A 25922-nucleotide genomic window follows, 5' to 3' on the forward strand; every position below is an offset into this window, starting at 1 on the left:
ATTGATCTCACCAATGCATATGAAGACTCCTGGGCATCACTTCAGAACAGAGCTGCTGAGTTTATAGAAGATGTAAGAGCTAAGTGCATCAGAAGCAAGGACGCTTCTGTCAGAAAGTTAATGGAGCATCTGAAGAAAATTCTCAGAGTCAGAAGTCCTACACTGCTCCTGGCAAACAAGCCATTCTTCTCAGAAATGGACTACTTGACCAGAGACGCAAGGATGTTTAAGCTTCTAAGGCAACAGATGGCAAAGCAGCAGCAAGAGGCTAGAGAAAGGGAACAGGCTCTTCTCCAGAGGCAACAATTTCTTGAAGAACAGTTGCAGAAGAAAATTGAAGAAATGGAGAAGATGAAGAAACAACAACAAACCAACCCTTAGTTGCACACCTAGTGTTTTCTTTTGTTTGTTGTTTGTTTTAAATTCTCAGTCTCTGCTTCTGAAACTGTCTTGCTTTAATGTTTATTGCTTCTGAATGCTTATTGACTCTGATTGCTTAACTGATTCTGATTCTGATTGCCTAGATAGTCTAGTTATTTACTCATTATACTCTCTTCATGTTTGAGTTTTTCTCACATCTTTTTGTTTCTTATGCTTATTTACTTTTATTTCAATTTTTTTTGATAATGACAAAAGGGGGAGTATATGTGACAAGTATTTAAAGGCTCTGAGCCTCATTAATGGTATTTGAAATTTTTTGAAAAACTTCTATCATTTTTTTTGGTATAAGCGAAAGAAGGAGTATCAAAATTCAAGTAAAATTAATTGAACCATTCTTCTTATCTATAAGTTAATTCTTTCAATGATATTTTTTTTAAGCTCTGATAATTTTATTGTGCGAAAAATGAATTTAATTAACCTGGATAAAACTTAGGGGGAGCTTACAAACCTCACCTTAAAGACTATCAGACTCAGGGGGAGTTTGAGCTTACAAACCTCAGATTCTGAGCTTACAAACCTCAGAACCCCAAAGTCAACTTGTTAATTAGATTGACAATAATTGATCAATTTTTAAATACTTTTGTTTGTCATCATCAAAAAGGGGGAGATTGTTGGAACAAAATGTGTTTAACAATGAACCTTAAAGAGTTTTGATGATAACAAGGTATTAAAAAATTATAAATTGGACTAGCTAATATTTGTTCAAGTGTACAGGACCATAATTAAAAAGTTACATCATCATTGGTTCTGAATGAGCAAATAAAGAGCAAAAGAAAATGAAGCTTAGACGATTCTGAAGGCAATACGCTCCTGAAAGTGGAAAGCGCTCCTGAAGTCAAGCTGCTCCTGAAGATAGTAAAAGTGCTCCTGAAGAATAGTGCTCCTGAAGACAAGAGGTCCAGAAGCCACATTATCAGAAGCTGCATCATCAGAAGCTGCATCTGCAGAAGTTGCATCATCAGAAGCTGAAGAAGCTACACCATCAGAAGCTGCCTCATCAGAAGCCATTTCACCAGAAGCTGAAGATCAACTGGATTTGCAGAGATTCAAGGATTGAAGAATCATCACTGCAAAAAGCTGTCTATTGGATTCGAAAACACAACAAAAGATTAGCGGAATTTTGCAACGGTCATTTCAAAGGTGTTTGAAGGCATGTGCTTGAAATTTTGGATGAAAGCGTTGACATTGTACTTTGTACGAACTGTACAACCACCTTCTCCACTACTCTGTTTTGTGTCCACGCTACAAGACAAGAAAACAGCTCCAGAATACGGTTTCGCCTGCATATATGTTCCTTTGGATAAGGAATGGATTTCAAATTGGTTCTTCATAGGACAACAACCAAATCAGGCAAAAGATCAAAGGTGAAAGATCAAGCTTCAACAACGACTCTTTGGTGTGCTGGCAATTTCACAACGTCTCTTTCACACCTCTATATAAAGGAGTGAAGACCTAGAGATTTGGTAATGCTGAACAACAGACTCTCAATATTTTTACAAGTGCCAAACCTCTGCTGAAATTGTTCTGCATTCACTTAGAATTTCTGTGTCTCAAAGTCATATCTTAGAAATTCTTAAGTCCATTGAGTCTGTATCTGATTTGTATTGTGAGCACCTCTGATTGTATATCAAGTGTTCAACCTTAAACAATTTTCTGTGTAATTTTGTTTAGTTAGGAAGTCTCTTGCAGTTGTGCTTGAGCAGGAAGTCTCTTGATTGTGTTCTTGAGCAAAGGAAGTCTCTAGCTTGTGTGCTTGAGCAGGAAGTCTCTTGATTGTGTTCTTGAGCAAAGGAAGTCTCTAGCTTGTGTGCTTGAGCAAAGGAAGTCTCTTGCTTGTGTGCTTGAGCAATTGTAATCAGATATTACTCTTAGTGAAATCTCCTTGGAAGTGCAAGGGGGACTGGACTACTTCCTGATTGTGGAAGGAACCAGTATAATTGCTTTGTGTCGTTCTTCTTCTCTCTCTCTATTTTATTCCGCTGCATTTAGATTCTGATTATCACTTCAGAAGCTGTCTCACTTAGCTTCTGATCAGTGTGTTCAGTTTTTAGGAGAAACGAAGAATTTTTCAAAACACAATTCAACCCCCCCCCCCCCCCCTCTTGTGTTTTTCTCACCTTCATAGGTCACAGTGAATTTTTATGGACTTTCAGCACAACTTTTCCGAATTTAAAATGAAAACTGGTATTGATCGGTATAGGATTGGTCTTAGGCGTAAACATGAAAGTTTTATATAATTTTGATAGCTTTCTAGTGGCTTTGGTTTCACGTGAAAATGATGTTTGGTCTGTGAGTTATGATGAAAATACTATAGAGAGGTCTTAGCAAAATTGTGCGGTGACAACATTCTCTGTTTCATGTTTTTGCGTTTTATTCATATGTTTCTGTTTTGAATTGATCTTTGTTGTAAACATGAAAGTTGTTGATATTTGTGATATCTTTCCAGTAGCTTTAGTTTGACATGAAAATATGTTGCGGATAATTTATTATGTTTTTACAAAGATACATAGTGAATTATTGTCGATGTTTAAATATGATGTTATATGAAGTTGTTTATGATTGATGAATATGATGTTTTAAGATGTTGTTTATTATCATTTGATATTGTTATATTATGATATGACATGAATTATTTATGTGATTCATATGTTGTCAAGATTCTAAGATGTTAAGATGTTAAGACGTTAAGATGATAAGAGTTGTTAAGTCGTCGAGTCGTTATGAAGTCATCAAGTTGTTAAGATGTTATGTTGTCTAGATGTCAAGATGTTAGGATGTCATAGATGTTCATGATGTTGTTTAAGTTGTCAAGTTGTAGGAAGATTGAGTCCATTGCATACTCATTAAAGATGGGGGCTTGAGGCCCGGCAGCTTAATGCTCAAACTACGTTGGGGGCTTGTGGCCCGGCAGCTTTATGCTCACTTGTTGAAGAGCCTATTTACGCTCATATATGTTGGGGGCTTGATGCCCTAAATGGTACCACATGCATTTGCATATCAAGAAGTTTACGATGATTTAAGTTGTTAAGAGTTGCATTGTCAAGTTGAGTCGCATTGTCAAGTCAAGTGTCGAGTCGACTATGAAGTTGTTTAAGATTGAATATGAAGTGAATGATGAGTTTGATTAAGAATGTTGTTTATGTTTGATGATGATGTTTGATTATGATGATGATGTTTGACGATGATGTTGTTCATGTTTGATGATGATGTTTGATTTTGGTGATGATGTTTGACGATGATGTTGTTCATGTTTGATGATGATGTTTTATTATGATGATGATGTTTGATTTTGATGATGATGTTTGACGATGATGTTGTTCATGTTTGATGATGATGTTTGATTATGATGATGATGTTTGACGATGATGTTGTTTATGTTTGATGATGATGTTTGATTATGATGATGATGTTTGACAATGATGTTGTTTAGGATTGATGATGATGTTGATTATGATTTGTTTATGATGATTGAATATGAAGTTGTTATGATAAGATGCTATGTGATTTATGATATGCTGATATGTGAATTATGATAAGATGTTATATGTTTACTAATGATGATGTATGATGATTCCTTGTGATTATATTTAAGATGGATTGTTTGTGATTATGTTTATGGTTGATATATAATGTTATGAGATGGTTATGATTAGTACTTGATGTTATATGATGATGTTTATGTCTGTGATTAAGATGCTATGATTAAAAGGATATATGATAATGCTTATGACTAATATTTGTAGATATGTGATGATATTTATATTATTGTTTGAGAAATCTCACCCCTCCTGTTTGACTGTTGCCCTTACGTTGGTAACTCGCAGGTAACCAGGACTAACTGTTGTTGTGAGTAATCTCCGCCGTGTCGTCTTAGGTGTTCTGATACGTAACAGGATGGAGATTATGTCTTTACTTTCTATTCCTTACGTATTGTTTTTACGAGAATTATAATGAAGTTGTCGGATTGAACAAATCATGATGTTTAGACTATTTATGAGACTATAGTGATGAGGCCTTGGTGCCAAAGACTATTTTTATGATGTTGAACTAATTCCTCTGCAAAGTTTAGAAATACTTATGTTGAATGATTTTTGAAGGATAAATTATTATTTATTCCATTTATGATTTTTAAGAAAAGAATGTGACATTTCGTTTTATGTTGAAAAACTCTGATTTATTTATGAAATTTCTATGTTGGGAAAACGGGGTGTTACACTTAACATTCAATCTAGGAGCGAACAGTAGTTAACTGCCATTGAGAGTATTTTGGTCATTAACTTTCATAATTAGAGAATATATTTAGTTTGTTTAGGTACAACTGTATAAATAAACATTATCACAAAATCATTTTAATAATAATTAACAGTTTTTCTCTCTCTTCGAAATATGATCATTGGTTACAAAGGACACAAATCGGTTAAAATATGCTGAAATATCAAATGATCATGATTTGGCATAATTATGTTTTTGTTGATCATTAATTTCATATTAGAGAAGGAAAAATTGTGGTTTTTAGCTGATCATTAACTTTCATTATTAGAGAATAGATAAGTTAAAGATTTTCTGAAGAAAAAAATATGAATCTAAAGCACAATTTTTTCAAAAAAGATTATGTTAGTGTGAAAATTTGTTTTGATCGGGTTAAGATCAAGTTTGTTTGTTCTTTAAAAAAAGATTAATTTTTTTTATATAGAAAAAAGATTATGTTAGTGTGTTTTACTTGAGTGAGTTTGTTTTAATTTATTTTTTAGGAGAGAAAAATAGGGGGCGGTTAACAAAAGACACAAAATGATATAATTTTGATGACGTGTCAAAAAATTAAGAAAGGATAAGATTTTTTTTTGGTAGTCATTAAGTTTCATATATAGAGAATAGAGAATAGATGAGTGTATCCATGGATTCTTCATTCTTGTACCAATTTTTCTTGACACATTTTTTTTAACAAGCCAAAATAGAATTATATATAACCACAAAACATAGCAGTCCCAATAGCACAAGGCATGCCTAAGAGACCACTACAATGAACACAAAGTCAAGCAGTGTCAAACAGAAAAACAAGAAGCAATTAGCCGATACCTAAACATGCTAAGGCCGTCGACCACCACCTCTGAGTAACCAAAGCTTTCAGCCAACCTAAAGACAACAATTTAACCTTATTATCCAACAACCGGGGAATGAGAGTTACAACATTATTAAACATGCGATTGTTTCGTTCATTCCACACAACCCAAGCACAAGGAAACCATATTAGCTGCAGAAATGAAAATCTAGCTTTACCACCACCTGCCATGTGAGTAAACTGCAATAATTGATCAGAAATATTATGTGAATCCACCCCCAAAATACCAATCCATTCACGCACTAGCTGCCATATAAAAGCAAAAGTAGTACACGATTAGAAGAGGTGTTGAGCTGTTTCAGCAAAGCCGCAACCGAAGACACTGAAAGACGCTTCGGAATACCTTATTGTATGTTTAGTTCCACTTCTAGAGAGATCATAATTGATTATGAAATTATAAAATTGATTCTGACATGTTAAATTGCTATTGAGTATAATTGATTCTGCCTCTAAAATTGATTCCACTTCAAACTAGAATTTATAGTTATTGATTCTAAAATTGATTTTCACGTGCATTTTCATAATTCAACTTAATGTATCAAAAGAAACACACCACCTCAAAAAACATACATCCAAAGAAACAATATTAATATTCCCATAAAAAAAAAACATAATACACAGTTTACACACATAAATCATGATGTTACTATACAAACACGTCTGTCTAGTAAGAAGCATCCGTGTAACCATAACAAAGCATACATGTCCACACTGAAACTCACCGTCAGCTTCGTAGAAATTCTTCATTTTCACACTCACACACGCAGAGAAGACTCACTTCAATTTTCTTTACCCATTTTTTGGGTCCACTTTTGTCTACTCCATACTCACCTTAGTCCACTTTTGTCTATTCCATAGTCACTTCTGTCAACTTTTGTCTACTCCATAATTACCAATCTCCTTAAAATGCACTCTTTAACGTAAATTGCTGCAAAATAGCTTCTGGATTTTCACATTAATCAGGTTTTACTCTTTCATCTTTCTGAGTTTTCTTTCCTTGTGTGTTTTCTTCTTCACATTATTGCTGCTCTTTTTTGTTTGTTATTATTGGTGAATTTATTATTATTATTTTGAAACTCGTATCCGGTTTAAAGGCGGACCAATTTGAAGATCAATTTCACTAACACTATCCATTAAGGAGGCTCATTTAAAGGCATAGCAAAGAGCTCAGTGTGGTTATTTTTATTGATGAATTCATTATTGATAGCTTTTTGTGTAATTTTCACTTGTTCCTCACTCAGTTCCAATTCCTTGTAGGTTATTATAAACTTACAATGTTTTGTCTTTTTGTGTGATATTGTTGTTAGATTTTCACTATTGTTATTAGATTTTCTCCATTTTCCTAGTTTGAACCTAGGATCTTCAACTACAAGTTGAGCTACACACCCCCTTAAAAAAATTGGAGTATGAATCCTGAATAGAATAATTATGGACAAAATTATACATGTCTTCTTATTGAAATCTGGATTTTCAGGACAGTTTTTCCAAAAACCAAAGTGTTAATACCATAAAAAATAAAATCTGAATCACTAACATGCGGTTAGTTCTAATCGTAAGAGACTCAAGCATTTAGGCAGGTGGTAAGAGGTTTGAATTATGATACTTTGTTTACGGAGAAAAACTTGATTGTTTGGAGAGAACCCTATATCCACCTTGTGTGATATGTTTATAGAAAAACAAAATATAAATTAATTGAAGGGTATTTAGTTAATATTTGTTTATATTTTGATCAACAAAAAAATCTTTTTTCGTTTATATTTGAGACGGGAGTACTATGTGTTAAGTGTTATCTTTAAGTTTGAACACAACACAAGTACTGATCCTTTGTAGAGGCAAGTTCAAATTCAATGCCATGAAAATGGACATAGATGTGTATGGTGAAGCTAGCTAACTGGCTTTCCTTTAAAATCTATAGATGATGGATACTTGCATTTAAAAAATTGTATGGTTTGTTTAGGTCAATGAAAGTCTAATTGATACGTTTGGTTTTCTTCCATACTTCAAAAGGTTTAAGATATGGGTATTCATTACTTCCATCTTAATAAAAGATCCACCTGTATATCTTTTTATGTCATCAGAAATTTTCTATGTAAAGTCAAATACATCATTCTACATTTGACTGCCGGCTAGATAAAAACAAAGATCTTTCTTGTGATGCATTGAGTTCCATTTGGGATTTTTACTAGCATACAATCTTTGACTTTTCATAACAATTTTTGGTATTAAACCTATGGTTCCCTAGAAAACTCCGGGATTCGGTTGGTAGATGAGTAAAGTCTGGTAAATGATTGTTCAAGTAACTCGGGTTCTCCTAAGCGATCCATCCTTAATTGAAGCTCATTAACCACTTGAGCAAATCACTTGGTTATGTACTGTTTTATGATTTACATTTCCTCTTTTGAAGTTGAGTTGGATTGGATTCTTTAATTTTAAAATTGTTGTGATGGTACCGAGAAAGGTGTAGTGATGTTTTTATGTTTTTCAGAATCTTGAAGGAAAAATGAATCATTTAGATAAAGATGAAATTCTGATTCTATCAGAAACACGTGGACAACGATCTGATGAACCTCAAGATTCTACCTTCCGAAGAAACATATTGAGGACACGGAGTGCTTCAATTTCTATTCCTATGGCTTCTCTGGATCCATATGAGACACAACCGAATCTTGTCGGACATACTGGGCAGCTTCGTACCACGAGGAAAACTCCTGTTAGCCAAATGCGTGGTCCACTATATGCTACTCCGGCAATTGGAAATCCTTTTCAGAAGATTTCTACATTTGATGGCACGGGTAGAAATGAACACCTGTTAAGGTCTGGACAACTAGGAATGTGTAATGATTTTTATTGTACTACTTGCCCTACGTACTTAAAAGTTGCTCAGCAAAGAAAACTAAGAGCTTCCATATTTGATCACAAGGTATCTTTCTTCCTAAAGTAATAGACTTTTATTTCTATATAAATTTAAGAAAACACCGACTTCTGTGTTTTGAAATTGTCTTCACGACGATGATTCTGTCTTCCATATTTGATCACACCGATTTCTATAGATATTTGATGATTTTCATATTTATACATAGCTTTACTTTTGTTTCCAATGGTAATCATTATGATGAATGCGCCTTTTTCGTCATATAGTTGTCCACGTTTGTTCGTGTTTGCTTTTACTTTCACATAACCAATCATATATTTTTCATGTTTTAAATGTTTACAGTTCCACAATTCTCTTCATGGCGACCCCAAAGGTTTTGGAAGAAAACTTTTTGCTTTCTGCTCTTCATGTATTCCTGGAGTTATGAACCCTCACACAAAAGTTGTACAACAATGGAACTCGTTTTTGGCCATAATTTGCATGGTCACAATTTTTGTTGATACGTTATTTTCCTTCACACTCTATGTGAACAAGGTTTAATTCTTTCATTTTATTTTAGTGTAAAATCTTCCAACAACATTTAAATATGATTTTAAATATGTTTTTGGTCCCTATAAAATTGGGACCTCTAAGTTTAGTCATTACTTAATTTTAATAGTTCTTTTAGTACTTAAAAAAAATTTCTGCACTCAGTATTAGTCCTTCCTCAATTCAAATTTGTTTAATTTATATTTAAACTCTCGAGTTTTTGAACAATTTTTTGCAGACGTATTAAGAACATTACTAAAAGTTCCTCTGCAAAAATTTATCGCAAAATTTGATTTCTACGTCCAGATTTTGTTAATTTTATCTTTAACTTTTGCCGTTTTAATAAATTCATATTTAAGTTTCATGTTAAAAAATTCTAAATTTTAGTAAATGAACCTTTCATAGTATTCTCAAACTTGTCTCGAAAAAATCGTTCAAAAATTTAAGAGTTTAAGGATAATTAAACAAACTTTGTTGTAACAGGGACTAAAATTAAAAATAATTTTCTTTTGTAAGGACTAAAAAACCTATTAAAATTAAGTAAGGACTAAACTTAAAAGTTTCCAATTTTATAGGGACCAAAAACATATTTAACCCTAATTTAAATATACTTAAAAATAAATAAAATCTTCACTTTTTCTCATCTGTTTTCTGCAGGATAATAAATGCATTCAAATCAACATGGCAGTGGCAAAAACACTTGCTGTATATAGAAGCATATCTGATTTTGTGTTTCTCTTGAACATTCTTCTCCAGGTAATTTCTCAGTACTTGCATTTTCTGATTTAATTTTGCTAATCCATCAATTGATAGAAACATAGACCATTTAAATATTAGAAATGTTAACGAGTGTCCCGGAGCACTCTTTAAGGATCATAAATGATTTAGCTTTTGGCAATCGATATATTTAGCTTTTGGCCAAATACCATGTTTGGTTCATTTAGTTTGACAGAATTCCCAAGTTAGTATTTTAAATTTAAAAAGTTTCAAATATGTCATTTTAGTTGATAAACTATTGCACCATTACCCTTGTTGTCAGTTAATAATTAATTAATGTTGATGTAGTCGTTAAGTTGTTGATTTGGATCAAAACGTTACGTTTAATGATCACAAATATCAGTTTAACACTATAAATGTCATTTAATAGTGCTAGAAAGATATTTGTTGTTGTAAATAGTTGCCTTTCTAGAACTATAAATAATCATCTGTGACCATTAAACGTAGCATTTTGACACCCTAGAGATTTAAAAAGCCAGCATTTTGATCCAATTCAACAACTTAATGGCTACATGAGCATCAATTAAACGGATACTGACAGCAGGGGTAACAATCAAATATTTTATCAACAAAAGGACTTTTTTGAAACTTTTGAAACTTAAAAGACTAACTTGGGAATTCTGTCAAACTAAAAGGACTTAATTGAAACTTACGAAACTTAAAGAACTAATTTGGGAATTATGTCAAACTAAAAGGACCAAAAGTGGTATTTGACCTTAGCTTTTTTAAGGAATAATTGCTTATGTTGGAATGTTTAAAGAGTGCCCCGGGGGCACTCGTTTACAAGACCCTTTAAATATAAATGTTTCTAATGATTGGTCTTATAATTTTCCTTAGTCCCTCTTTGCTTATGGGAAGAAAAAGTGCATGTGTCCTGAATCTTAAACATGGATGTCGAGTTTTTTGTTTAGTTTATTGTGTTTCCATGGTTTAAAGATTAAATAACTCTACCAAGATGCTTTTTTGCAGTTTAGGTTGGCCTATGTTTCTTTTGAGTCAAGGGATGTTTGTGATGAGGATTTAGTTGACCATCCAAGGAAAATAGCTGTTCGATACCTTCTGAGTTACTTTTTCCTCGACATATTTGTTGTATTACCTCTTCCTCAGGTATATTTTTTCTTATCTCTCCATGTTGTTGGTCGACACCGATACTTGTTATTCTGAAGCGAATAGTTTGTGATATTGCGTTACTGAATTAGTGTTTTTACATGATGTATTTATAGACTACTGATGCTATCGAATAAGATTTTATGAGCTAGCATACAACATATCAATCTAAGCTAAGCTAATTATGCTAACATTTAGTTACATTAGAAGCGAGTAAGCTTAGTCAACTATATTGCTGACTTCTACTTCTCATGATGCATTAGTCCCCCACAAGTTGAAGGTTGGTAGATGTCTACTAATCTCAACTTGGATAGTTAAGTATGAAAAGGTTGAGGTAGCAAGGATTTGGTGAAGAAATGGACAACTTGATTGGAAGATACTGGAAAGAGCTTCATGATGTTTGCTTGCAATTTTCCCCTCGATATGTGACAATATATTTCTAAGTGTTTTGTTCTCTCATGAAACACCAGATTAGCTGCTATGTGAATGACACTTTGGTCATCACAAAATATGATTGGGAGCTTGGAAGATTGGACATGTAAATACTTGACAAGATAAATTATCCATTGAAGTTCACATGTAGGTGAAGCTAATGCACAATATTTTGCTTTTGAAGAAGATTCGGAGACAGTGATCTACTTCGTGGTATTAAGTGTATGATTGACCTCTGGATCGGCTCCCTTATGTTTCAAAGGCTCAATCGCTTTGTTGATCATTTGGCTAAGAAAGTGAATACTATGAGCCTCTTTTTTGCTGGAGTCACCGTCAGATTGTCGGTTTTTTTGTATTTGAGTTCGCGGGATCTTTTTTCGGTGCTGCATGTCCTCGATGACGACGTAGACAATCTATTTGGTTTTGTTGTATACTGATTGCTCCATGAGATACAAATTGATATTGATAGATATGGGGATAACTCTACTACAACCCCACGTTGGGCATCAAATGTTGGTGCTAGTGAACTTAGAATCAAACCTGGTAGGAAGGGTATCAAGTACTAAACTTGATGTGTTTAGTATTTTGGGGTTTATCGAGATGCCTCCTAATATAGGGGGAATTAGCTTTTCTTCCCTGTTTGCTTAGCAATTTTCTCCTATAATTGTGGTTGGTTACATGTTTCTCAAATGTTTCCTCTGTAAAATCTCTGAAAACTTTAAGTATCGTCGAGTGACCCAGTAAACCAACATGTGGCTTTTCAGCATATTTTGTCCTTATTCATAGACTTAACTTTCCAGAAGGTTACCTATCCCAAAATTGTTCCAAGTCAAACATGCTTAACTCTGGAGTTCTTATGGAATGAGCAAGAAGATTCATTTGGTTGATAGAGATAGTGCCAAACATTTCTTATAAGTCTTCATTCAACCATTCAGTCTCATATCTGCACGGCCTCAAGATCCCTCTCATTTCGATGTGAATTTAGTTTGCCTGTTGTTTGAAATTCCGCCTTATTGCAGTACACCCCTAGTTGCCTTAATTGCGGCATTTGGTTTTCCTTCATTGCAACCTCTAACATCTTCATTGTGTTGGTTTTGAGGGGGTAGATTTAGTCCCACATCGGGTAGATAAGACTCTCGAGAAGAATTTATAAAGATGAGTCACTTTCCACCTTACAATTACAAGCCGGTTTTGTAAAGATGAGTTAGACCCCAACTTTCAACACTTATAAACTTTTAAGAACCGCTCATTCTCATGCTTTGTGCACCGGCGGCCAGTCATCGGCCTCAAACGTTTACATTGCCTGACAATTAGCTAGGTATGGGTATTTCGAAGTTTACTTGCTCCTTAAGTCTTGCTCTGGTAGGTTGGCTCTGGTAGGTTGGAAACTTTTTCATTAAGAAATGTGACTATGTGGCTTGGGTAATGGGTTCCTTCGCTCTCTAGTTGGACCCTTATAGTGATGGATGTGTGGGCCAAGCCATGCATCTAGTCGAGAGCCATGTAAGGGTGAAGTGCTTGAACATACTTTTGTTAAGTGTGCAAAGCGACCCATTCAATCTTCCGCATTTGAGAAACATATGATGACCTACCACGAATGCCTAAGAGGTGTTGAGAGTACCATTTGTTGAAAAGTGAAAATGCTGAAATGGTAGTGGCATGGAACACATGGACATGACGTTTTTTGGTCTTGGGGGAAATGTAGGATTGATATTATGAGAAACATGAGCAAATTGTTTCGAGAAAAACACTAGACCTAACACATATTACCACCTTTTCCTTTACATTTCACGTCATAGGAAACTGTCACTAGTTCTAGAACCAAATAAGTAGATTTTGTTCCCTTGGTAAGTAAGTGTTGCTCTTCCCTAAGAAGCTCACTGACACATGTTTTCAAAGTAGAAAGTTGACCCTTCTTTAACAACGTTCCTCCAACAACATCAAACTTTGGACAAAGTTTCATAAGAAATTGATCCCGATTACCGCTGTTTTATATCGCTTGAGGGAAGTTTTGTGAATATCATCAAATAAGATGGATGAGTGTTATGTCCACAAACTCAAGACACCAGATTAATACTCCTAAATAGACATTATTTTGTTTCCAATTGACTATCTCGAACTCGAACTGAAAACTCTTTGCAGTATTATCCTGGTTGTATATTTGATTAAAATATTCTCACATGCTTTTATCAGTTGTCACGTAATGCAAGTTACGAATCATCTGAGTCTCATTAAAGCTGAAAATCCAGAAAATAATTTAGGCATCTTTTCCTAAGTATCTATGGAAGATTACTCTATTGGTGTTTTCTGTTGTGGAGATCTTAGCTAAATGACCCTAGATGTACATTTTGAATTGGAATTACCGGTGAAGAGAACACTAAAATTTTTCTTCCATGGATTCATCACGGGGTTCCACTTGGGTGACTCTGGTGATTTTGTCTTTATCTCTCTTCTAACCAATCATTCTCTCTCATCAAAATAATTGATTTTAATCATTCATTTACTAGTTAAATACACTAAAGTCACCAAAACTCAGTCATCCGAATATCTTTCTTTGTCATGGTAGTTTAACAAGAAGAACATCAAGTTAACAAAATAGAGCACACAAGATATGATGCTGGAACAAACATCAATGAGAGCAAGTTCCAAGAGAAATGTTGGTGTTCACAAGTACTCAAAATATAGGAAAAGAAAAATTGAAGCTTTATTGAATTGCAAAACTACTGTCAAATACAAAGATGTAACTTAAATAAAAAACAAATACTGAGTAACTAAATCCTAATCTTTAGCCACTACTTTATTAGCTAATTAAAAAATGAAATATTAAAACAAATTCTCCTAAAGACTTGGTCAATCAATGCAACTGGCAGTAACAACTGCTGATACACACGTTCAACACTCCTCCTTGTATCAGTAGTTGGATATTCCAAGTTTCTCCCTTAGTAACTCAAACCTGCCTGTTGGAAGAGCTTTTGTAAAGATATCTGACAGCTGGTCTTCAGTCTTGCAGTACTTCAAACACATCTCCATTCTTTTGGACATCTCGGAGGAAAAATAATTTGATGCTAAAATGATATGTTTTACCATGAAAGACAAGATTTTTGGAGATGGCAATGGCTTCCTGGTTGTCCACCATCACCTCAGTAGTTTCCCTTTGCTCTAAGTGTAAATTAGCTAAAACTTTTCTTTGCCACAAGGCATGATTAACAGCTGTTGTGGTAGCAATAAAATCTGCTTCATATGTTGATTGTGCAACAATATCTTGTTTTTCTGAACTCCAAGAGAATATCCTTGTTCCATAACTAAAACAGTAGCCTGAAGTGCTTTTCATGTCATCTAAAGATCCTGCCCAATCACTATCTAAGTAACCTTGTAACTTGAAATTTTTCGATCGACAGAACTTAATGCCAAAATTTATGGTTCCCTTAACATACCTCAACACTCTTTTTGCTCCTTTGAAATAAGATTCTTTAATACAATTCCTGAATCTTGAAAGAACATTAACAACATACAAAATATATGGTATTATAGTTGTAAGATACATTAAGTAGCCAATTAAACTTTGGTAGAGTGTTTCATCCACTTTTTCTTCTTCAACATCCTTGCATAGCTTCTCCTTTGGACACATAGGAGTGCTCATGATTTTACAGTTCTTCATATTGAATTTCTTTAACATCTCCTTTGCATACTACCTTTGATAGATGAATATATCTCCACTTTTCTGCTCAACTTCCATGCCAAGGAAATAAGACATTTCTCCCAAGTCTGAAATCTCAAACACTTGCATCATATCATCCTTGAACTGCTGAATCAGTTCAACAATGCTGCCAGTAACTAGGAGATCATCAACATATAAAGAGATCACCAAAAAATTAGCTTGATCACTTCTGGCATATAAAGTGGATTCACTTAGACTTTTAACGCAGCCTAACTGCACTAAGTACTTATCAATCTTGTTGTACCAAAATCTTGGAGCTTGTTTCAAACCATACAAGGCCTTATTTAATAGATAAACCTTATCTTTATGCCCTTTCATAACAAAACCTTCAGGTTGCTCAACATATACTTCTTCCTCTAGAAATTCATCTAAAAATGCTTACTTGACATCAAGATGACATATTTTCCATCCCTTTTGTGCTGCAATAGCTAACAACATTCTAATAGTATCTTGCCTTGCAACTGGCGCAAATGTATCAAAGAAATCTACTCCAAAAATTTGAGCATACCCTTTAACCACTAACCTGGCTTTATGCTTGATGATTGATCCATCTGCGTTTATCTTTGTTCTAAACACCCACTTCACGTCTATGACTCTTTTATGCTCAGGCCTTTTAATAAGTTTCCAAGTCTGGTTTTTATCAATCATGGTAAGCTCCTCCTACATTGGAGCCCTTCATTTGGGATCTTCTTTTGCATCCCAATATCCTACAAGTTCAAGAATTGCAACATTGCATCTTTAATAAACATCAGAAAGCAATCTAGTACCTCTTACAGGAGGATCATCAACTAACTCATCTTGATTTTGGAAAGGATCAACTATTGACTTATTTTCTATATCATTCGAGTTCAACTGCTCATTCTCCATGAATTGCACATCCCTGCTTATCAAACATTTCCTTGTGTTAGGTTAGAAAACTCTATAAGCTTTAGATGTTGAGCTATGACTCACAAATATACCGCGTTCAGCATTCTTATCTATCTTGTCTCTTTTAATATGTGGCACATAAGTAAAACACAAGCATCCAAATATTTGAAATTTTTTCAAGAGAGGCTTGTAACCATACCAAACTTTAAAAGGAGTCTTCCCGTCTACTGCTTTGGTGCGAAGTCTATTAAGTAAAAATACAGTTGTGTTTGCAGCCTCTGCCCAATATTCTCTAGGCAAACCTTTCTCATGAAGCATGCATCTGACCATTTCCATTATTGTCCTGATCTTCCTTTCACTCACTCCATTTTGTTGAGGGGTGTAAGAGGCTGTAAATTGATGCTCAATGTCTGCCTCCTCACAGAACATAGTGAATTATGTTGAAGTGTACTCAGTGCGATTGGTTGACCTCAAAACTTGAATCACACAACCACTTTGCTTTTCAATCCAATTCTTAAATCTCCAAAATACCCCTGCAACCTCTGACTTGGACTTGAGAAAATAAATCCAGCACATTCTGGTGTAATCATCTATAAAGACAATGTAGTATTTGTTATCATTAAGCGAAGCTGTTCTTTCTGGTCCAGCCAGATCTGTGTGAATCAGTTGCAGCTTCTCTGTTGCTCTCCAGATTGCTTGCTTGAACTGTAATCTTACTTGCTTATCATACTAACTTGCCATGCAGCTTGGTAATTCAACATCTAAGTGAGGCAAGCCTTGTGCCAGATCCTTTCTTTGTAAATTCAATACTGCTGCATGATGAAAATGGCCTAATCTTTTCTTCCATATCTCTGTACTATTAACAGAAGCTGGATAAGCTATTTGCTCCTCCTTCATTGGATCAAATGAAAAACTTTTGCTTCTCATTTTAATGCAAAAAATTACCTTATCATTGGAATCTTTGATCAACCATTGCTTATTTTCAAAGATGACTTTAAATCCTTTATCAAGTAATTGACCCACACTCAGTAAGTTTTGATTAATCTCAGGTACATATAAAACATCATAAACTAGCTTTGTACTTGTGCAACTTTCAATTTTCACAATTCCTTTTCCTTCAACAGAAATCAGTTTACCATTATCGATTCGGACTTTTGATATTTATGATATGTTCAGCTCTCTGAATATTTCTTTATCATGGGTCATGTGATGGGTACAACCACTATCCACTAGCCAACATTCACTTGAGTTACTGCTTGTAAAACATGTTGCTACAAACAACTGCTCTTCCTCTTGTTGATTTTCAACTTGAGCCTCATTACTTTGTTGAAAATTGCTTCTGCAAATTCTCTCATGATACCCAAGTTTGTTTCACTTGTCACACTTCACATCAGGTCTTCTCTAACATTTGAAAGGAGGATGACCGAATTTCCCACAATGCTTGCAAGGAGGAAATTCTCTATTTTTTCTTCATTTTTGTAGCTGGTGCTTCCAAATGCCTCTTGTTTGTTGAAACTCTTCTTATACTTATTTCCCATGCTCTATCTCTTTTGCCGATTTTTAATTTAGCTTGTATTTCTCCTTCCATTGAACCTTCAGACCTTATTATTCTTTATTTCTTGGGCCTGCATAGCACTTACAAGCTCTGCCACGATAAGCTTTGACATGTCCTTGGTATTTTCCAAGGAAGTGATAATTGCTTCAAATCTTTCAGGGAAAATCACGAATATTTTCTGAACTATTCTTGAATCAGACAATTCAGAACCAAGCAATCTTACTTTGTTAGCAATGCTAATAAGTTTATTTGCATACTCTTTAATTGTTTCAGACTCCTTCATCTTTTGCATCTCAAATTCTCGAATCAAATTAAGGGCTTGCATTCCCCTAATTCTTTCATCTCCTTCATATTCAGTTTTGAGGAAATTCCATATTTCATATGCTGATTTGATGGTCATAATTCTGGTGAAAATTTCTTCTGAGACAGCAGCAAACAAAGTAGCTCTTGCTTTTGAATTTCTAGTTTTCCTTGTGATTTTTTATCTAAGCCATTGTTGGATTGTCTGACAAAGGAAGAACTTCGTAGTCCTCCTCAACAGCTTCACAAAGGTCAATTGCCTTTAAATACGCCTCCATTCTTGCTGCCCATATATGATAGTTTTCACCATCAAACACATGTAATTGTAGGGCTTTGTAGGATGTTTCAGAATCCATCTGTTTGATGAATTGGAAGATAGTGTTTAAGCTTTTATGGTGGGTTTCACTCACAAGTCCCTCTAAGAAGAAGGCTCTAGATACCAATTTGTTGGTGTTCACACGTAGTCATAAAATATGAAAAGAAAAACTGAAGCTTTATTGAATTGCAAAACTAATGTCAAATACAAAGCTGTAACTTAAATAAAAAACAAACTAGACTTTTGACCCGTGCGACACACGGGTCTTCTCGACTATAATAGAGACCAATAAATAATCTTTAACCCGTAAGATCATGGGTCGATCAATTAACGCAAATTAGATTATTAGAGATACAATATTACAATCAAATGATAATAAAAAGAATTATAAAGAAAAAAGATAAAAAAGAATACAAAATTATATTGTTGCACATGTCAATTTTATTTATTACTTTTATAGTTAAACATAAAAAATTAATGCAAAAAAAAAAATTGTTTGTAAACGAGTTTTCATAACAAATTATTTAGGGTAGCCGAGTTTTCATGGAAATTAGGGTATTTTGTTTGTAAACGTATTAAATAAGTGTACAACAACTTGTCAAAAAAAAAACTACAGAAACAATAGGTTAAGTTGCTGCAGACCTAATAAAATTATTAAATAATAAGGATAAGGATTAAGATATCTATTAAATTAATAAAAAATCTACAGAAACAATAGATAAAGTTGTTGCATACAAAATTAATAAATAAGGATATGAATAAGGATTAAGATATCTATTAATTTTTTGCTTTGAAAAATATTAATGGTTATTGGAGAGAGAAATGAAAAACATACATGATGCAAATTTAGAGCCAAAATTTTAGGATAGAGTTGTTGCAAACATAATAAGGGATTAGTGGTGGGAAAAAATTAGGTTAAGTTGTTGCAAACATAATTATGTTTTTGGTCCTTATAAAATTGTGATCTTGTAAGTTTAGTCCTTACTTAATTTTAATAGCATTTTTAATCCCTACAAAAAATTTCTGCACTCAATATTAGTCCTTACTCAATCCAAATTTGTTTAATTTATGCTTAAACTTTAAGTTTTTCAACAATTTTTTACAGGCATGTTAAGAGCGTTATTAAAAGGTCCTCCGAAAAAAATATCGCAAAAATTTGATTTCTACATCCATATTTTTGTTACTTATATCTTAAACTTTTGTCGTTTTAAAAAATTCATATTTAATTTATTTCATGTTAAAAAATTATAGATTTTAGTAAATGAACCTTTCATAGTGTTCTAAACTTGTATAAAAAGAATCGTTAAAAAATTTAAGAGTTTAAAGATAATTAAACAAAATTTATTTTAGCAGGGACTAAAATTATAATATTTTTTTTTGTAGGGATTAAAAAAGCTATTAAAATTAAGTAAGGACTAAACTTAGAAGGTCACAATTTTATAGGGACCAAAAACATATTTAACCCTATAACTTATAAAGGGTATTTATTGTTGTCACGTGGAATTTATTTATGTAGAGGGTCACAAGGCTAACTGTAACACCCATACTAGACGTATCTAGAAAGTCTAGCACGTGCGTTAAATTTAGTATTGGATACATTAAAAATTTACAACATAAAAACTCCGAATGAATTTATATACAACAAAACGCGTTCGTACAATATCAAAACATCCTATCTTATCTAAATAAAACTAGTACATCCTTGAGATCCATATTCTTCATGCTTCGGGTACGAACGAGCTCTTGCTGAAAATCCATTCGGCTACTAGCTTGCCATCCATCCTGATATCTGAAACAAATAAGGATTGGGATGAGACATAATGTCTCAGTGAGTTCCCCTAAATCCTAAGCTATAGGTAACCTCAGGGGAAACCTACGGTCACCACGTGTCTACAATACAACCTGACGGTTGATTATACGTGTGTGGTCATGTTTCCTAGACGGTAGTGCATGCTAGACCCGTCATAGGCATATCTCACTTGTTATAGGTTTCACTTCCTATACATGTCATGGCGGTCAAGGGGGAATCTAAAACCGCATTGCCAAGAATACGATCTACGTATCGAGGCCTAAACATATCATGATCATGGCACGATTCTAAACCGGACGATTAGGGGAAACCTAGGATCGTCATCGGTATCATGGTCTTTACTTGTTCTATCCCATGCCTTATACTTGCCCTATAACATCTAATGCTCTTGTTCTTGAACTTATTCATGCATGGAAATCATTCTTGCATTTCATAACATAATCATAATCATGAGAAACATATTCATATCTAAGTTCATTCATTAGGTTAGCGTTGAACAAACAATTATTATCTTGATTCATTTTACGGATAGTCCCGGGTGGAGTAACCCTGAGAACAATCCCATACATGACCGATGTACATACATCGGACTCCCTTGGTGTCGTGCGGGTCCCTTGCGGCTTGAACCGTTCCCCTTAGGTCGAGAACCTCCCGTATCCCCCTGGCGTGGATAACAAGAGACACGAGCACCTACGTCTTGTTTACTCAGTGACATGCGGGTCCCTTACTGCTTGAATCGTTCTCATCATGAGAACCCCTTGTATCCCCCTGATGTGGATAGCAAGAGACATGTCACCTACACTTATTAATCATGGTCTTGTCGTTCATAAATGTTAAACCTATTATACATACATGTTTACCTCGGATCCTTGATTGATCCGATTAGCGGCAAGTCTAACTTGTTCATGCTTGTGAATTCTTAATCATGGTGGAGTGATTAACTAATCAAAACACGACCTAACATGCTTGCTAACGTATTCTTATTCTTAATCATGTGCGAAGATATATACCTCGCGTCTTATCATCTAGGGATACTTGCTAACTAGCTAGTTCTCGACGACTATGTCGAGGCTCTAGTTTCCCCTTTGCTTAATGGATAAGTTACTACCCCATTCAGGACATGATTCTCTCTTATGTTATGCTTTGCTACCTTATTAAATACTTGCTTCATCTTACAAGAGTTTTACTTGGAAAACCTATGCCTTGGGGTTTAGTTATGAAGGGTTTACATTTATAAAAGATTACATGAGCTAAAGCCGAACCAGAGCACGCTAAAATACGAAAAGAGCAAACAGGGCAGCAGCCCATGTTTACTCACCAAGCTACTCGCCTAGGCGAGCTTGGTGGCGAGCAAACACCACTCCCTGCTGCTCTTACTCGCCTAGACGAGCTCCATGCTCGCCGTGGCGAGTTGGTGCAGTTCAGCACCTTCAAAAATGTTGTTTTGAGCCAAAAATCATCACCACTAAGTGTCCCAAGGCATATAGCATCTCCCGTGATCATAGAAAACCTAAAAAACAGTCTGGAAGCAAGCATCCACAAGCATAGCAAGCATAACAATGAAAAAAGCAACTATACACTAAATAAAAACCCTAGAAGTTCATGTTATTCATATTAACTATCATGGCATAAACATGTTCCCAAAGGTTGGAAAAACTATCTATGGAACTCACCTCATAACAAACTTGACAATCCTTCAAGCATTAAGCTCTAACAACAAAACCCTAACTTGATTCTCTTGCAATCTTAGCTTGAGCCATTCAATCTTGTTGTTTTCTTGCAAGCTAAGACTCCTTGATCCTTATCCATGAACAAACCATTATTTGAATCATCTTTGAGCTTACCCACAAACAAACCCTAACTTGCCTCCTTGCTTCCAAAGCTCCAAGAATCACAATCCCCACTCTAATCATCAGCTTGATCATGAAAGAACCACTTCTTAATTACCTTCATGTCTCAATTCCCAACTTACCAAAACCCTAGTTTTCCAATCACTTCTTCAAGAGGAAAAATAGAAGAAATCAAACATAATACATACTTCCTTAATCTTAAATGACCATAAAGGAACAAGTTTGGAAGCTTACCATGTGAGGATGAAGTGTTATGAAAGATTGGTGAAGAGAGAAAGAGAGAGAGTGGCGTGAGAGATGAAAGGAAAGGAGAGATTCCAACAAAATCCTAGCTTGCATACTTCTCCATGATCTTGAAGAAACACAAGTTAAAGCCTTGCCTTGAGGGAAGAAGATTTGATGAATTTGTGAAGTGGGGAGAGAAGAGAAAAGGCCGATGGAGAGGAGAGAAGGAAGAGAAGCTTATGCCAAAACCTAGAGAGAGAAACACAGTGAAAATGAGATATTTTGGCCCCAACTTGCTTAAATATCTCTTTTGCGTGAAATTACCAAATTACCCTTGCCTTGCACGTGTTTAAAACGACTCTGATACTTTTCCCGTAAAAAGCTGACACCTCATAAAATATTTTCCATTAACTTACCTTCCATGAATTAAATTCATCTGACACGGTCAACGGGTAATATACCGATACTGTCAGGCGGGATATTACACTAACAATAATGTGTTAGTTTTTTATTTGATTTATGACTAAACTTTAACTATTTGTTTAATTCTAAAATGATTTAAACTAATGAAAATTCGATGTATTTTTAATGTTGATGGGGTTCCTGTGATAACGGTAGGGACAGGGATAGGGATTTGGAGAGAATACTTCTGAAGGTGGGGAATGTAGACTAGAGTGGTAATCATTTTAGATGAAGTGGACTGAGAGCAGGGAAGTACTCTCAGCTCTCACTCTGCCCCACTGAAATTTATAATATCGACGTTACCGGTTGAGTTATGCCTTGCGATAGTTTATATGGTGCGTTTGTTCAGTAAAACAATGGTGTATTGGTCAAAACAACACAAGACATAACACCAAAGAACAACAAAACACAAGGCAAAACAACATAAAACAAACTTTTATGGTATTGAATAATTTTTGATCTTATACCACTTTTGGTGGACAAAAAACTATTTTGGTATTTTATACCACTTGTACGTGAGACAAACAATTATATTATTGTTTAGTAAGTGACAAGAATTTCAGTTTTTGCTTGTTCAAAAAAAAAAAAGAATTTCAGTTTTTGTCCCGTCCCTTGCCTTCATTTTGTTATTTCCTTGAATCAAATTTACAAATCAGACGCCGTACAACTGAAATTGTCTTATTTTATCCTTGATTTCTTAGAAGATCAAACACACCATATATTTCTTCATTGTATTTCCTCTATAATAAATAATGCCATGAACATTTACAACCATATACAACTAAGTAATTTCCCTTTTTTCATATTTTATTTAGTATATTAATATATACAACTAAGTAATTTCCCTTTTTTCATATTTTATTTAGTATATTAATATGCTGTGAAATATTGGCAGATACTGATATTGATTATCCTACCAAATTCATTGGGGTCTCCAGGATCGAATCTTCTAAGTCTATCGATCTTTTTACAGCTTCCTGTAAAATTATTAAGATTTTTGCCTATGTTCATTGGTCGGTACTGTTCATTGGAGTCAGCCGTGGCAAATTTAATTTCAGGTCTTCTTATTTTAATGCTCTATGCCCATGGTGTTGGTTCAAGCTGGTACCTCTTTGCTCTAATGGTGAGTAAAATGACTTGAAGATTTACTTTTGGAAAATACAAAATTTCTTACTCAATAAAGGGTTCAAACACTTACTAAAAATAGTAGGAGTTAATAGTTATATCAAAATCATTGGCAACACGTTGTTTTTGAAGGATCATTTGCTACAAGCTAAAAGAGAAATTTTCGCAAAAAAAACCCAGATGCTCTTACCATTTTTGTGAATGGTTCTATAATTTTTTTTTTTTTGGTACAATGGTTCTACAATCTATTACAGTCTTTAAAGAAATTCCTACCAGCCTTTTTCTATAGTCAATTATTAGAGCATCCCTTGCACTGTATTATATTTGTGATTGAGTACTAATTGTACTTTGGTTTGCATCTATTATTAATAAAAGTTGTTTGATGTAACAAAATTTAGCATTCGTTAAATTAAATATTCATTTTTAAAGATTTTAAATAATAAAAATCATATAATTTTTTGTTAAAAAAATCATATTTTTCTAAAAAAAATATCTTTAAATTTTTTTATAGAGAAACTATTTTTTTTTAAGAAGAAATGAGAAACTACTTTCTTATTTTAGAGATTTTATAAAAGTTTATTATTTAAAAAAGGTATTACAAAATGAATAAATCTATACTGTATATAAAGAAAATACATGATTTTAGGCTAACCTTTTCATTTTAAATTATATCCTTAAACAAATTTTCCTATAAGAATCTTATATTGGTGGCGTCATTCAAAAAAAAAAAAGAATTTATATTATATTTGATGATATATTTTTGGTGTCATTGAAAAATATTAACCCAGTTTGTCACAATATGAAAGTGAAAAATATTTATACTTATACTTTTAATCAAAATTAAAATAATTTTAATAAAAAACAAAATTTCATAAAAATTGTTGTTCGTAATTTATACGATTTAACACAATAAAAAGAATAGACAATGTTTGTCTGAAATCTAGTATTTGTAATGACATTTTAAGAGAAGCTAATCAAACCAATTTTTCATTTGAATCTTTCTTCAAAAAATATGGGTGTGTTTCTTTATAGTTTATTGAATTTATTTCTAGGAATAACATTCTTTGGAATATAAAAATGAGAATTTTATTCCAAGGTTTTTAGGAAAAATATGTTTGATTAATTTTATAATATTCCTAGGAACCATAAAAGTATGTTTGGTAACTGCATATGAATTTATTCTCATCTTTATGGGAACTTTTTTTTTTTTTGAAGGATCTCTATGGGAACTTTATTCCCACCCTTTTCCTTGGGAAATTTTTTCTGTTCCCAGAAACATTTTATACCCGAAAATAAAATTTAGTAAACTTATAACAAACATACACATATATATTTCTATCATTTTATTCCCGGAAATCAACAAATATAATTTGAAACAAACACACCCTAAGTAAAAATAAGAAATTAAGTTACCCAAATGACATACCGCCGGTTAATTGTCCTTACCCAAATGAGCTTAATTTCGACTATAATTGTTGCTGCAAGAATTATAGTCAAAATGAAGCATGAATTGTTTTAGTAATTTAATTCTGTGAATGAATGTTTCATTATACCAATTTATTTCCATTTTATCCCTTTATCTTATTCCAGAGGGTTAACCAATGTTTGCAAGATCCCTGCCATCTTGGGTGCATGGACTTGCTTTATGGTCGTTCTGAAGAGAGTAATATGTCAGCTACGTGGATCAATGATGCGAGTGCCAATGCTTGTTTGAATTCCACATCTGATGCTTTTTCTTATGGAATCTATGCCAATGCTATACCACTTACTTTAGAAACTGACATGATCAACAAATTTGTGTATGCACTCTTTTGGGGATTCCAGGTATGCATTTTTTTTCCTTCGTTGTAATTTATATACATTTTGCCCTATAATGTGCCTTCATTGATGATAAACAGCTTAATAAAGAATCTTCTTTATAAAACAACATAATGAGGGAGCTAAGAAGAAGATAACCAATGTAATTTGATACGAAAACTTTTGTACAAAAGTTAATGAGAAATATGTCTCATACCAATTATGGTAACTGATAGAATTTTTTTTTATAAAAATTAGGGTCGTCTCATTTTTCACACAGAATGAAACAACAAAATTTGAAAACAATTTGTCTCTTTGATCATAGCTCAATTGTTGGACACGTTGCATTATATATGTAGAGGTTGGAGTTCGAACCTCAGATTATTCACTTTAAAGATAAACTTTAGCCACTAAACTATTTGTCAAAAAAAATTGAAAGCAATTTAGTTGACTAGTGCGCTTTAAATAATGGTTAGTTATGTTGAGCAGATAATTTCTTTTGATGGCTTTGCTTTAATCATAACTATGAACGTCATTAACTACAATTATCAATGTATACGTGAAGATAACTTGTAGTTAATACATATGTGTGTTGCGTTATAGATTATGGTCGTAGTGGTG

The 25922-nt window shown here is 33.7% G+C and overlaps 1 protein-coding gene across 3 annotated transcripts in view; it reads left to right on the top strand.

Moving 5' to 3' along the window:
• The first annotated feature begins 6244 nt into the window (after positions 1-6244).
• LOC146917435 (putative cyclic nucleotide-gated ion channel 20, chloroplastic) overlaps positions 6245-25922 on the top strand; it is a 28350-nt gene continuing 8672 nt past the window's right edge. For all 3 annotated transcript variants that reach the window (XM_085719266.1, XM_085719267.1, XM_085719268.1), the window contains exons 1-7: positions 6245-6523; positions 8046-8480; positions 8775-8966; positions 9618-9716; positions 10707-10844; positions 23275-23502; positions 25095-25328. In XM_085719266.1, coding sequence (XP_085575392.1) covers positions 8061-8480; positions 8775-8966; positions 9618-9716; positions 10707-10844; positions 23275-23502; positions 25095-25328 — 1311 coding nt within the window. In that variant the 5' untranslated portion in view covers positions 6245-6523; positions 8046-8060. The remainder of the gene's footprint in view (positions 6524-8045; positions 8481-8774; positions 8967-9617; positions 9717-10706; positions 10845-23274; positions 23503-25094; positions 25329-25922) is intronic.

This window comes from Medicago sativa, chromosome 6, assembly GCF_051527215.1.
Source record: "Medicago sativa cultivar Bolivia chromosome 6, Bolivia_mono, whole genome shotgun sequence".
Classification (NCBI taxonomy): Eukaryota; Viridiplantae; Streptophyta; class Magnoliopsida; order Fabales; family Fabaceae; genus Medicago; species Medicago sativa.